At 36.7% G+C, this 14,130-nt stretch overlaps 1 protein-coding gene across 2 annotated transcripts in view; it reads left to right on the top strand.

Annotated features, from left to right (window-relative positions):
* The window catches only part of Epc2 (enhancer of polycomb homolog 2), a 96,010-nt gene that overhangs the window by 15,138 nt on the left and 66,742 nt on the right, over positions 1 to 14,130 (top strand). For both annotated transcript variants that reach the window (XM_038337149.2, XM_038337148.2), the window contains exon 2: positions 13,961 to 14,120. In XM_038337149.2, the coding sequence (XP_038193077.1) occupies positions 13,961 to 14,120 (160 nt within the window). The remainder of the gene's footprint in view (positions 1 to 13,960; positions 14,121 to 14,130) is intronic.

The following is a 14,130-nucleotide window of genomic DNA, read 5'->3' as shown; positions in this document are numbered from 1 at the left end:
GGTTGTCAGTTTGACATGATCTAGAATCACCTGGGAGACTGGTTTCTGGGCATGTCCAGAACATTCCCAGAACATCTCCAAACATTTCCACCAACTAGGGAGGGAGTATTGAAACCTAAGCTTGTAGGGCCATTCTCATTCAGACTTCCACAGCTGGTATGTCAGGCAGTCTGCTAGCCATACCCTTTCCATCTCTCTCCCAACCACTGTGCCTTAGTTACTGTTCTGTTGCTGTGAAGGGACATCATGACTAAGGCAGTTTACAATAGACAGCATTTAATTGGAAATTGTTCTTAGTTTGGAGGGTTAGTTCATTTCCGTCATTTTTGGAAACATGGTGGCAGGCATGGCACAGTTTACATCTGATCAACACGTTGCAGGAAGAGGGGGTGTGGAGAGAGACTGGGCCCCTTATGGGCTTTTGAAAGCTCAAAGCCCAGCTCCAGTGACAACTTCTCTAGCAAGTCCGTACCTTTTCTAAACGGTCTACCTACTGGGAAATAAACATTCAAATATTCAAATATATGAGCCTATGGGGGACCAATCTTAATTCAAACCACCACACAGTAATGCAATTCTTGGTTTAAATTCTTTTTTTTTTTTAATTTTGGTTTTTCAAGACAAGGCTTTACTATGTAGCTCTGGCTGTCCTGGAACTCACTTTGTAGACCAGGCTGGCCTCAAACTCTCTGAGATCCGCGTCAGTTCTTTTTTATATTTGTGTGTTGTAGTGGGTATGTTTGAGTGTGCTGGCTGCTGTGTGGAAGCTAGAGAAGGGTGTCAGGTATCCTGTGCTACCACTTGCCACCTTATCGCCTCAGCACAGGGTGTCTTACTGAACACCCAACTCCCTTTGTTTTGGTTAGGTTGGCTTGGCCAGCCAGCAGGGATAATCCTCTGTCTCCATCCTCTTCTGCCTTCCCAAGCACTGTGGTTATAGGCACACATGGCTACAACTGACTTCAAATTCATGTCTTCATGCTTGTTGAGCACTTGCCCACTAAGCTATCTCCTAGACTTCAAGTCTTGGCTGTTTTTAAATGTAGGTCTTGAAATACTATATGGGATTAAGTGTCTCTTCTTAGTGTTAAAAGGATGGAAGATAATTTCAGAAGTAAGTATAAAGCAATGCATAAATTAATCATCAAATAAGTCTTTTTTTAAACAAATGTCAATAACTTGCCTGTTGGTTTGAATCTTTTGCTCATTTCTCTGTTGAGTAAATGATTAGACTAAATGATATGGATGTTGTTTGTGTTACCTGTTGTTGGTGTTGAAGATTATGTTCTTAACTAGAATTAGGAAATACATGATTCAAAACAAGGTTTCAGAAAGTTGGATACAGTAACAAAGGACAGATATTTGTTACTTTATCAAGAGGAGCAAGCTAATGTTAAAGTAACATAATAGGTTTTTCAAATGTTGATCTAGAAGTCAAATTGTTTAGAATGACATTTCCACACAGTGGGATTGCTTCCAGTTTTCCATGTATGTTTACAATGTAACTCACTGCACTAAAGTCCCTTACTCCCACCTTGCCGTCATTCACCTCCCAGCTAATTACAATAAAAAGAGAAGCTGAGGATGATTCAGTTCTGAATCACTTAAAATGTTATCAGCTGTTTTTCAAGAGAGAAAAATCTCTACCCTGTTCTTCAATCTAAAGGGAATTCATTGCAAATGAACACTTAATTTTCTTGATAAATATCCTTAAATATACATTAACAGAAATAATAAAGTTTAGTAATTATTTTAATTAATAATATAATTATTTCAAACTAAAACTTGTTTCTTTTCTTCCTTCCTCCTCTCCTCCTCCTTCTTTTTTCTTTTTTGAGACAGGGTTTCTTTGTGTAGTCCTGGCTTTGTAGATGGGGCTAGTTTCAACTCAGAGCTCCACCTGCCTCTGCCTCCCAAGTGCTGGGATTAAAAGCCTGCGTCACCACCGAGCACTTGTATGTTTCTTAAGGAGGCAAAATTAATGAAATAAGTAAATGTTACCTTCAAAGACAGTGTATGGTTAAAAAAAGTCCCCAGATATTTTGAGAAACATTTTTATAAACATTAATTTTAATAATTTTATGGCTATACCTTATGATGTGGGATTTCCCTCTGTATGTTGTGAATATCATTGGTTAATAAAGGAACTGCTTTGGGCCTATAGCAAAGCTATAGGGGAACAGAGCTGGGCGGGGGGAACTAAACGGAATGCTGGGAGAAAGGAGGCAGAGTCAAATAGAAGCCATGGAGCTGCCAGATACAGATGTGCTGAAACTTTGCTGGTAGGCCACAACCTCGTGGTGATGCACAGATTAATGGAGATGAGTTAAATTAATATGTATGTAGGAGTTAGCCAATAAGAAGCTAGAGCAAATGGGCCAAGCAGTGATTTAAATAATACAGTTTCTGTGTGATTATTTCAGAGTTAAGCGGCCGGGAACCAACAAGCGGCCCCTCACTACAACCTTTGTCAAGTACAATAAAAATATGTTACTAGAAAATTAAGTAAAAGAGATAGAAAATACAAAAACATATTTTAAACCTTTGGTTGCACCAAATTGTTAACCAGATTGCTTTTAAAGTTTCCAAATGTTTATTCGGAAGTTTTGTGATTACAGAGGACCACATTCTATGAGCTGTACTGCTTTAAGCGAGTGGTTCTTAAACTGGTGGTTCTCAGTGTAGTCTTCAACCCCCAACATCATTATCTTGTGGGAACTTGTTAGAAATGTGCATTGTCTAACTTCATCCCAGATGTCCTAAACCAGAGACTGAAGTTCGTATTAGAGTTTGTTGAAACAATTTGTCTGATCATCCTAACGGTCACAAATGTTTGAGAGCCATGATTGGATTTTCTCCATTTCAAGATGCTGATCATCTAGGATGCACTTAGTCAGAACTGGAGATCACTCTTACTAAGTCTTAATTTAATTCTTTGAATGCCATTTTGTAAATAGAAGACTTAAAGGTTGGGTTGGTTATGACATTTTAATCATACACACACACATATGCACACGCATGTCTGCATCTGTACAAGTTTTGGAGATTAAACTAGGGCCTTAGTTATGCGAGTGCTTTACCACTGGGCTTCAGCCCTGTTAACAGATTCTTAGGAAATAATAGGTGTAATTAGAATTCAAGATTATACTGTTGAACTGTGTGCTAAGTGAAAAGGAAGAGTCAAGCCTTATCCCTCTAGAATCATGAAGAGTCATGACCCCCAGTCCCACTATCACTTTTTAATCTTCCAAAGCCATATATATCATATGGATGACACTGCCACATTTGACTGCTGGCTTGGGATGAACTCTTGTCCTCTTGGGTCATATTAGCACGAGCTTTAGTGTGCTGTTTTCTAGGAGCTGAAAACTTAGGCCTTTTTCTTTCACAGGTTGGAAGCTTAGCTACATAGGGTCTTGCCCTCAGGGCACTTCCCTTTGTTCCAGTGCAGTGTAGGCATCTCCTTAATGGCATCATTCTCCTTTCTGTTACAGTCTTTCTGTACCTGTCTTCCCACTGTAAGCTTCCTATTGCACTCTTTCTCTCCAAATTATACAATTGTACAACCATACAATCTGATCTGTATTTCTTTCTGCACCTCTTGTTATATTTCATTGCAAATCTGCGTAAGAGCTATTGGTAATAACCATACCACTGATTAAACTTATGTTCTCTTGAATTTGCCAAAAAAAATCTTTAATTTTGCCCATTTAAGTTCTTAGGACAAGGGCAGAAGGCAGCCAGATTCTTTGCCAACATACCATATAAATGGCTTCTACCCCAATTATTAATATTGCTCCCCTCTGAAACCTCTTCAGCAGGACTTATGCTACCCGAATTATTCTCAGCCTTGCTATCTTCCAGACTGCTAGTGGAACAGCTGCATAAGCTTTACTTACAGCATTGAACCCCTTCTTAAGTCCACACCTCCAGAGTCTTCCTCCAGGAAAAAAACATGGCTCAGTTTTCCCACAGCAACAACCCACTCTTCTGATGCCAGATACTGTATCAGTTACTTTTCTGTTGCTGTGAGAAAGCACCGTGACCAAAACAATTTACAGAAAGAAGAGATTTTTATGATCCCAGAAAGTGTCCCCAGTGACAGGGGAAGCATGACAATATGTGGCTGTAATAGGAAGCTTAAAGAGTACATGTTCAAATGCAAAACAAAACCACAGAGTGTAAACTGGAAGTGGGGTGAGACTGTGACCTCTCAAAGCCACCCCCCCCCCGCATATGCATGTTCTCCAGCAAGACTCTACCTCCTACAGGTTCTACATCTTCCACAAACAGCATCACTAGTCAGGAACCAAGTGTTCAGATACGTGAGCCTGGAAGAGGCGGGGAGCATTTCTTACTCAGATTATCACAAGTGATACATACAGCTGAGTCACATGGTGGTTCTAGTTTTTTTTTTTTTAAGTAACCTCTATACTGATTTCCATAATGGTTGTACTAGTTTGCACTCCCACTAGCAGTGAATACTGTTTCCTCTGTTCTCACATCTTTATCAGCATTTGTTGTGCCCGCCCTCCCTCCCTTCCTTCCTCCCTCCCTCCCTCCCCTCCTCCTCCTTCCCTCCCTCCGTCCCTCCCTCCCTCTTCCTGATTTTATGAAGCCGGTTTTCTCTGCATAGCCCTGGCCCTGGCTCTGAAGACCAAGCCGTATTCCAGCTGACAGAGGTCCACTTGCCTCTGCCTCCCAAGTGCTGAGATTAAAAGGCGTGTGCCACCACCCACTTAGATTTGACACTTTAAAAATTATTTTTATCCTATTGAGTTTTATTTTGATGGGTGGTAGATATTTTTTGTACTCTCATGAATGTTCTTAACATTTGTTTCAGAGGGAGGGTATAGCTGAATTACTTGTAAATAGTTCAATACCTTTAGATTTTGCTCTATTGTTAAGGATTCTGGATCTACTCTGTTGTCCCACCTCCCTTAAGCTCTTTCTTCTCTCTCATGATTCCCTGTCTAGTGTTATGACCTACAAACACACAAATAAGTGCATACACATATTTAAATTTATTTTCTGCTCATCTTTGAGAGAAAATGTGGTATTTGTCCTTCTGAGTCTCATTTTCTGTAGCATTAATTTGTTCCAGTTGCATCCATTTTTGGCTGAAGGTGATTTTAATTCACCACTGGGCTGAAAGTCAGATTTAAAATGTTCTAGAACTGCAAATTTAATTAGACTAGGAAAATGACTTCTAGAGTTTTGTTTGTCTTTGTTTCTTGTGTATCTTTCTCCATGTGTTCCTTTCTTTGATTTTTGAGCAAAACTGCTAAATACATGTAAATAGTTTGAAACTTTGGTGCTGATTGCTTTTTGTAATACCTGCCCTTTGAGATAATGTAGAAAACACTGAAAGACTTGGACAACGACGCTGGGAACCAATTACAATGCCTGATATTTAGACACATTTTCCTCAGACCTTTTCATCTCTTTTTCTGTGTTTCTTTTTAATATTTCATTCACACATATTACTATCTCTCATTCTATGCACATTACTACTTACTGAGATTATCTTGGGTGTATGACTTGGTTTCCTACTTTTTCTGCTTAATGCAAAATCATTTTAAAATGTCTTTAGATTAAGCCAGATTTATACTTAGGAGGCAGAGGCAGGTAGATCTGGCCAAGTTCAAGTCTATCTTTTTCTATATAGCAAGTTCCAAGATACCTGTAGCTGTCTGTAGCTACATAGTGAGACCTTTTATCAAAAATAGAAGTTCTTAAATTTTTCAAAAAGTGTTAAATGGCAGTGTAACAGTTTCATGTGGACTGTAAAAATAGAATTACTCTAGTACTATAGATAGGTCATTTCCAGTTACAATAATTACATGCTTAATAAATTAACTGTTAGTTTATTAAGGTAACATCACAATATTACCTTTTGTTTTGTTCATTTCATAGATTTCTTTTCCTAGATCTTGAAGTTTATAGAATACTCTGAACACAATATTTCCTGCACAGTTCTGTGTTTCAGTAATGATTATACCACTGTAAACACTATACCAGTAATGATTATTATGTGCATGATGATTTTATTCCATTTTTAACCTGCACGCTTTTATTTACACTAACTAGACACTCAAGTAAAATGGTGACCAGAAATAATGAGGTTCGCGATATTTGACTTGTGCTGCCTTTGGTTACATAATGTGATATTAGAGGTGAATTTTCTATGGTTGTTTGTCTTCTATCAAGTTGAGGAAGTTCCTGTCTTTGAAATTTTAAATATAGATGAGTTACTGAAAGGTTTTCAAAAGTAATTAAACATTTTAATTTTTCTAAGTTTTTTTTTGCTTTTCTTAAAATTTCATTGTTCTGTTTTCATGCCTTTCCTATAAAAGTTTGCAACATTCCTTGTGTTATGCAATGAACTGTTCTGAGTACTGTAATAAGTTATATGATTTCCACAGTAATCTTAGGCTGTTAACAGTCTCACAGTGTGCTTATCTTTCCCTTTTCCTTCTTGTTTATCAGATATGGGAAGGGTTTTTTTTTTTTTGTGGCCATTTTTTTTTCTCAAGTAAGTACTTTGCTGCTTTTTCTTTCCTGCTTCCATCTTAATTTCCTTTAAAATGTATTATTTTCCCACTTGATTGTGTACCGTTAGGATTAGATTTTTTCATTTTTTTCTATTTTTTTTCTTAATAGTTTCATGATACCTGTCTTCTGAATTCAAAGATTGTTCTGGTTGGTTAAGTCTGTTATTGAGCTTCTTAAGTTCTCAATTCAGGTTTTGTTTTGTTTTGTTTTGTTTTCCCTTAAAGCTCCAAGGTTCTTTTTGGTGTTTACTGTAGTTACTTTTCTGTTGTGTTGATGAACTACTCTGGCCAAAAGCAACTTGCTGGGGAAAGTGTTTTCCCTTTGGTTATTGAGGGAAGCCAAGGAAGGGACTTAAGCAGAGACCATGGAAGCTGCTTTTAGGCTTCTTCTGGCTTGTTCAGCAGCTGTCTTCCTTATGAAACACAGGACCAACTTCCCTAGGGTGGGACCTCCCACAATGACCTAATATCCTCCACCATCTATTAAAAAATTAGAAAATGCTCCACAGACAAGCCTGCTGGCTAGTCTAACTTTAGGTTTGTGTCAGTTGACAACTGAAGCTAACTATGATGGTATTTTATTATATTTTTTTTTGAGATAAGACTTTGTTACGTAGTATAGGCTGACTTTGAACTCTTTCCTTGCCTCCGTGTATTGAGATTGTAAGTGTGTCACTAGGCCTAGTTTTCTTTCTTTCTTTCTTTTTTATAGTAATTTTCTTCACTTCCCTGATACTATCATTTGGCACATCCCTTGCCTTCCTAATTTCATTTATTTGCCTGTGGGTGTTCTCTTGTTTGTATTGCATCTATCTCCAAGATAGTGCCTTTAAAATTCTTATTAGATAGTGTGTAAATTTCTGTTGATTCAGTTTTTTTTTCTCCTCAACTCATTGATTCATTTTTTTTCCTTTCTTGGGTTATACTTCCCAGATTTTTTTATGCCCCCCCTTTTCTCTTTCTCTGTCAGTTGAACATTTGAGGAAGCAGCCACCTCTTGAGGACTGACTTTGTGTGGGGGAAGACCTTAACTAATCAGTCCAGCTGATTCTGAGGGTCTCCCAAAACTTTTTAAAGCTGTATGACTTTTTTTAGGTACTCGAAATTGCATGCACCCTCTGATGTCTGTCTTATGTACTGCTGAGTCTCCAATATTGTGGCAGGATGTAGAACTCTTTTCTCAGTAGCCCCGGGTATATAAGGCTGTTAGTGAAATGGATGCTCTAAGATAGGCATGGAAAACTTTCCATGTGGACAGAATGTTGTTTAAATGTTTTGCTTGTTCCCTTTCTTCCAAAAACACAGACTATTTTGAATGTGGTGGTACACTTGGGAGGCAGACAGATGCAGGCGGATCTCTCTGGGATTTGAGGCCAGCCTGGTCTACAGTGTGTCTACAGGGGCCGGGGGAACTATATAATAGAGAGACCTTGCTTGATCTGTAATTTTATACTTTATATTTCAAGGAATATGATTTGTTGTTAACTTTATTCTTTTTCTTTAAAAAGGCAGGATCTTGCTATATAATCTAGGCTGAACTTGAACTTTAGGTCTTTCTGCTTCTGCCTCTTAAATATTAGGATTAAAATAGTCAGGCTCCAGTATTCCCAAGTCTTTGTTGTTACTTTGACAAAGTTTTTGCTGTGTAGTTCAAACTGACCTCAGACACCTAATCTTTCTACCTCTACCTCCAGTTTCTGGGAGTCTCCATGGAAGTCTGGTGCCCACAGACCTCAGAAGAGGGCATCAAATTTGCAGGAACGAGAGTTCCGAATAGTAGTGAGTCACTGTGTCGGTGCTGAGAACCAAACCCAGGTCCTCTGCAAGAGCTCCAAGTGCCTTTAAATACCGAGCCTTCTCTCCATCTGCCCTACCTTCTTTTTGAGAGATGAAGGAAATAATAGCTGAGTTTTTATTTTTAGAGACAAATTTTGTCTCTAAGTTAAAATAGCAGAGTGTTGTAGTCTTGTTTTTCAATTTCTGGCTACAGCTCTGTCATCTGCCAACTCTTCTAATAAAATAATTTCTGATCTACTTTAAAATTTTTTTGTTTAGAACTGTAAATAGTAAACAAGTAATTTCAAGCAGGAGGCCCTTTGTTCACCAAATTAAATAAATGTCTTAATGTTTATGAATTAACATGTTTTAAAAATGTTTTGATAATTTTAATACTTTAAAGCTTGATGATATTAATGATTTAAAATGTTTTATATTTGGAGGAAAGTGACATTTATATTAGAAGAGTGCAGATTTTAAAACATGCTGCCATTCAATCTAAATCCCTCTTATTTCCACCCGTGTTGCAAACTGTTAGTATTATAAGATTATGGTTTCTCATCTCTACTTTAACAGATGTCCTTGTCTTGTGAGGATGGAATAGTCAAACAACACTGTAACCAGAGCCCTGAAATTTGATTCTTTAATATGCATGTAATTTATCTAAGAACAGATCACTTGTTTCTTGAATCTTAAGGTTATTGTGAGTTTGTGGGATTGTCAATGGTCTCTAAAAGCTAGAAAGCACTATGTAACTGTAGGAAGGTGTTACTTGTGGTCTGACTTTCTGTGACCATAAGGTGAGTTACTCAGCAAGGTTATAGCACAATACAGCCTTAGATACTAGACATTACTTATCCAAAGCTTTGCCTTCCAGAATGCAGTTTGTGTTGTTTTATGTGATCCTCATAATCATTTGGTTGACTTAAATTTGTACCATTAATATGTTTCAAATTTATAGGATAGTATTAGTTGTTAATATATGAGAAAATGTAATTGGTGAGCTTGGGATCCTACCTTGTGAAGAAAAGTGCATTGAAAGTGTGGAGACAACTAGTCCAGTCCTCAACTACCTAGCTTTTGTTGCTAGGCTGCACCTATATCCATTTTGTTCATGTTGTTTTTGCTGCCTGGGATTTTTTTGTTTTGTCAAATTGTCAGTCTTCCTAAGAGTATCTAATTAGAATTTATTTATAGATATTATATATAGATATATAATCTAATTATATAATATATATTACATTCTTTGGGCATCTTTTCTGTTCTCTTGAAACAGTGGTTTGACTATTGAGAGGAGACATACTTGTCAGGTTCAAACAGGATTGTAACCCGAGTGTTTCACTTCTGTCAAACAAGCTTCTTAACAGCAGAGACTGTGCTCATTCGCTCTAAGATTTTTTGAGTGACAAGATAATATCAGTGTACTAACTGGTTCACTTAAACTTGTTAAAAGGATGACTGATAATAAATAATTTTAAAATTTATCTATTTTATCATCTGATCTTCATTTGTATTAGTGTAGTATACTTCTGTATCTTGAAGCTCAGTTCATTTTTGTATGTGTGTGTGTGCTGTGTGTATTAGTGTTTGAATATGTTTTAAAAGCTTAAATAAATTTAAGGTCTTACAATATTTATATTAAGTTGGTCGATACTTTCACATAGAATAGAAGAGCAGAAGAAGCATAGACAGGAGGGCACTGCGAGAAGATGAGTAGTCTCAGCTGTGTGTTCCAGACCTGGATAAGGAATGAGGGTGATGAGCGAGTTTCATAGGAAACTGAAGCTTTTCTTAAAATTGGGGAACAAACTGTTGCTAACAGATTGGCGATGTATGTGGAATTAAGGTTGGAAAGTAGAAGTTGTTTCTCTTCAGGAGAGGGCCAGGATTTTGAGAGGCAAAGGAAGGTAGGAGGATGCAGAGGAAAAGGTAGAAATTGTGGTACTAGGGGAAGGATGCTTAGGGACAAGCATGCAGATGGAATGAGAGGTTTGACTAGTTGAGGAGGCACATGTTCATGAAGCTCAGAAAATGAGACAGTAGTCTTCTTTTATTCCAATGTGATGTAGAAGCTCTGTGAGCATGAGAGCAATAAATAAATAGACAAACAGAACAAAAGCATGTAAGTCTGAGAGGCTTATAGCAGACAGGTGTATGAATTTGAGAAATGATAAAAAAAAAAAAACTTTAATGAAAAGAGAACTTAGAAGCCTGAGGATGATTTATAGAACCTAGAGTTCTCAATACCAGGAGGGAAAAGTGTTTGGTTAAATTTCATTTCAAATGTGCTGTTTTAAACAGGAATCCTACAGACACTGTTATTTAGAAATAGGGTATTGTTTGTTCATTGTGGATGATACTGTAGGTCAGAAAAACAATTTATGTTGCTATTTGAGACTCTCCAAATCTTTTGAAGGCTATGAGTTAATTTCATTAGAAGCACTAAGACTTTACCACGTTTATGGTATTGGAATTCTTTAAAGGTTTTTATTGTAGTTGATTAAGAATATACATATATGTTATTGAAATGGCTATAGGATAACATTCTTTCTCCATTTAGTATTTTCTATTTAAATTTTTTAGTTATTATTTTAAAAATACACTTTTTAGTTATAAAAAAATTTTTAAGCAGCAAATCTAGTGTGGTATTTGACATTGTATTAAGAGACAAATGACACTGGGTGGTGGCGGCACACACCTTTAATCCCAGCACTTTGGGAGGCAGAGAAATGGGAACTCGAGGCCAGACTGGTCTACAAAGTGAGTTCCAGGACAGCCAGAACTGCACAGAGAAATCCTGTCTCAAAAAACCAAACCAAACCAAGCAACAATGACAACGTAAAGAAAGAAACATGACTCAGTGGGGGCTGGAGAGATGACTTAGCATTAGAAACACTTGTTCTTGCAGAAGACCTGGACACCATGCCCAGCACCCACGTGGCTCACAGTCGCTTATAATTCCAGCTCCAAGGGTTGCAGTTGTGAGCCACATTGTGGGCGCTGGGAACTGAACCATGGTATTCTGCAAAAGCAGTAAGGTGCTCTTAACTGCTGAGCCTTCTCTCCACCACATAAGTTTTCTTGATTTGCTATGCAGTGATCAGCATGAGTTTGGGTAGCAGTTGCATTGTGATTTATTAATTTTACAGGTCCTTCTCTTTGCCTCCCATCACCTGTACCATAATTTGACAATGAACAAAGGAAATTTACTGCTTTGTATTAACTCTTGATTTATTTGTGTCATGATCTTCATCAGTATCTCTCCTAAAAGTGGTAGTAGCCAAGTCTTATTTGTGCCATCAGTGTTGTTGTCATCACCAAAATATCTGTGATTAAAAGCGCTATGCTCCAGTTCCCCTTGGTTGTAGGCTTGTGAGACAGACGCACTTTAGACATGCCTTCCTATCTTTCCAGAGCATATTATGTCTACCACATTGTTTAGTAAGTCTACTATCAAAGTAAATGACTTTTATTTTTTCTAAGTGTCTTACCACATATCTTGCTTTTATAATATAATCCATCTGAATTATTTTTTTCAGTTCTAACATTTTGTCTTTATGATATCTTTGATACTCACTAAATTTGGCAATATTCTTTTGCATGTGATATCTCTTCAAATCATAGTTTTCAAAAGTTTGGATAGATTCCCAAAAGTGCAGTGCCTTCCTATGTGCTTTGACATATTAGTCATCTGCCACTGTTTGATGACTCATCCTTTTCTTCTGCAAGTTTCCTTTAGACACTTTCCTTTCCTTTTCTTCTCAGCTCTTACAAAAGCCATGCTAGTACTTCAAAAAAAAAATAATAGCTAAGGGACTATATTTACTTTTATTATGAACATTAATTGACAGAAAAGCAAAAAGCCCTTCAGCTGCCATTGCAGCTCAAATGGGTTGCCAACGTACAAAATGCAGCAGATGATGCTTGAGGCATGACCAAGGTGTGGAAGGAAGTATTTTAATAATCAAGTATATTGCCTTTTGAATAACATTAAACACCTATTGTTTATAATAGTTGGCTAAAATGTTATTGATAATTGCTGCATTTCACTTATCATGCCGCCATGAGCACGTGTAATGTCTGATGGTGTAAATTGGATTGTGCTTGGAACCCGACACTGTAAAGGTGAATACCACCTTCAGACTGAACCCATGTATACATACAAATAGTGAGACTATAAAGTTTATTTTGCATGACTCTATGATGGTGTTTAATGTATAAAGTACATGGTTGAGAACCACTCACTTGAATTACTAAATATTATCAAGATCTCTTAATGTTTTAAGTAAGGTTATGATTTTATGTTAGGTCATATTCATAGTTATTTTGTTTATTGTCAGCCTGTGGCTGGGACTGGGCACCCCTACATAAAAGACGTGAGTGAAGTTATCTAATTTCTTAGATCCTGTAGAACTTTATAAATTAAAATGGTATAAAATGATAGTGTGAAGAATTTGACTTTCCCCATATATAGCCAAGTTCATATCTGTTTTGCCACTTAGAATTATGTAGCCATGACAAGTTACTAGGCATATTTAACAGCTCAGTTTTTGTGTGAACAATATATTTTTGCATTCTCTGAAATATTAGCAATATCGTAGGTTTAATTTATTAAGTATATATTTAACTGTTTTTGTATGTACTGTTTTGTGTAATTTATAGATGTAAATATTTATAAAAGAAGCAGAAATAGCTGCTCCCAAAGAGCATGCTTAATGCTTAGTAGGTGAATGGAAAAATGAGATTTTGTGTGTGTATCATCTGTAGCTAAGTGGAATGGAGAAAAAACAAAGCTTTCCAAGGTGTGATGGGCAAGGCCTGTTTTAGATGAAGAAAACCGAGGAAGATGAAACTAAAGGATTTTAAATGTAGGCTATTTGGATACTACTTGAAAACAGGAAGAAACATTGTGGCTAGAGCAAAAGATGAGAGGTTGAGGTGTCAGAGAAATACTACAGAGCCTTAAAGGTCATTGAGGAATTTTAACCTTTACACTGATATGATAGAAATGTTTGTGGGAATGGCATGATCTGATTTACCTTCCAGAAGGGAAACTGCTATAATGGGAATGAGTATAGTAGGATATTCAGAGGCTATTGATGAGAAGTCATTAGAACATGTGTATATTTTATAGGAACTATTTGTTTAATATTTATTAAATATTTCCTGCCATGGTTATAATACTATTTGTTGGGCATAATTTCATCTTTGTTTTTAAATTATTCATAATGTTGTACTCATTAAGTTTAAAGTATAGATGATATTTAAGAATTAATACCTATGACTTGAATTTTTTCTTAACCTGGTAGTGGTGACAAATACCTCTACTTATTAGCAAACAAGATATAGACTTATAATGGAAATATTAAAATTCTAGGTTATGAACATATATGGGTTTGTCTTTTTTAAACTCTATTAAGTTGTGATACTAATAATAAGCCACAGTTATTAAGGGAGAATGATGGGAAAGCTTTCTTGGGCATGCAGAAAAAAAATCCTATGACTTAGCAAAGAGGGACTATTCATAATTGATTTTTTTGCAGTTAATTAACCAAGTAGCTTTTAAATAGAATTATGCTTTGAGTTACTGTTACCAACACAGCTTATGTTGCCTACTTTACATTTTCCAGGAACATCACTTACAGCGAGCTATTTCAGCGCAGCAAGTATTTAGAGAAAAAAAAGAGAGCATGGTCATTCCAGTTCCCGAGGCAGAGAGCAACGTCAACTATTACAATCGCTTGTACAAAGGAGAGTTTAAACAGCCCAAACAGTTCATTCACATTCAGCGTAAGTTTGC

Source organism: Arvicola amphibius, chromosome 7 (genome assembly GCF_903992535.2).
Source record: "Arvicola amphibius chromosome 7, mArvAmp1.2, whole genome shotgun sequence".
Taxonomy (NCBI): Eukaryota; Metazoa; Chordata; class Mammalia; order Rodentia; family Cricetidae; genus Arvicola; species Arvicola amphibius.
The sequence above is the reverse complement of the archived record's forward strand: the minus strand, read 5'-3'. Positions and strand labels throughout refer to the sequence as shown.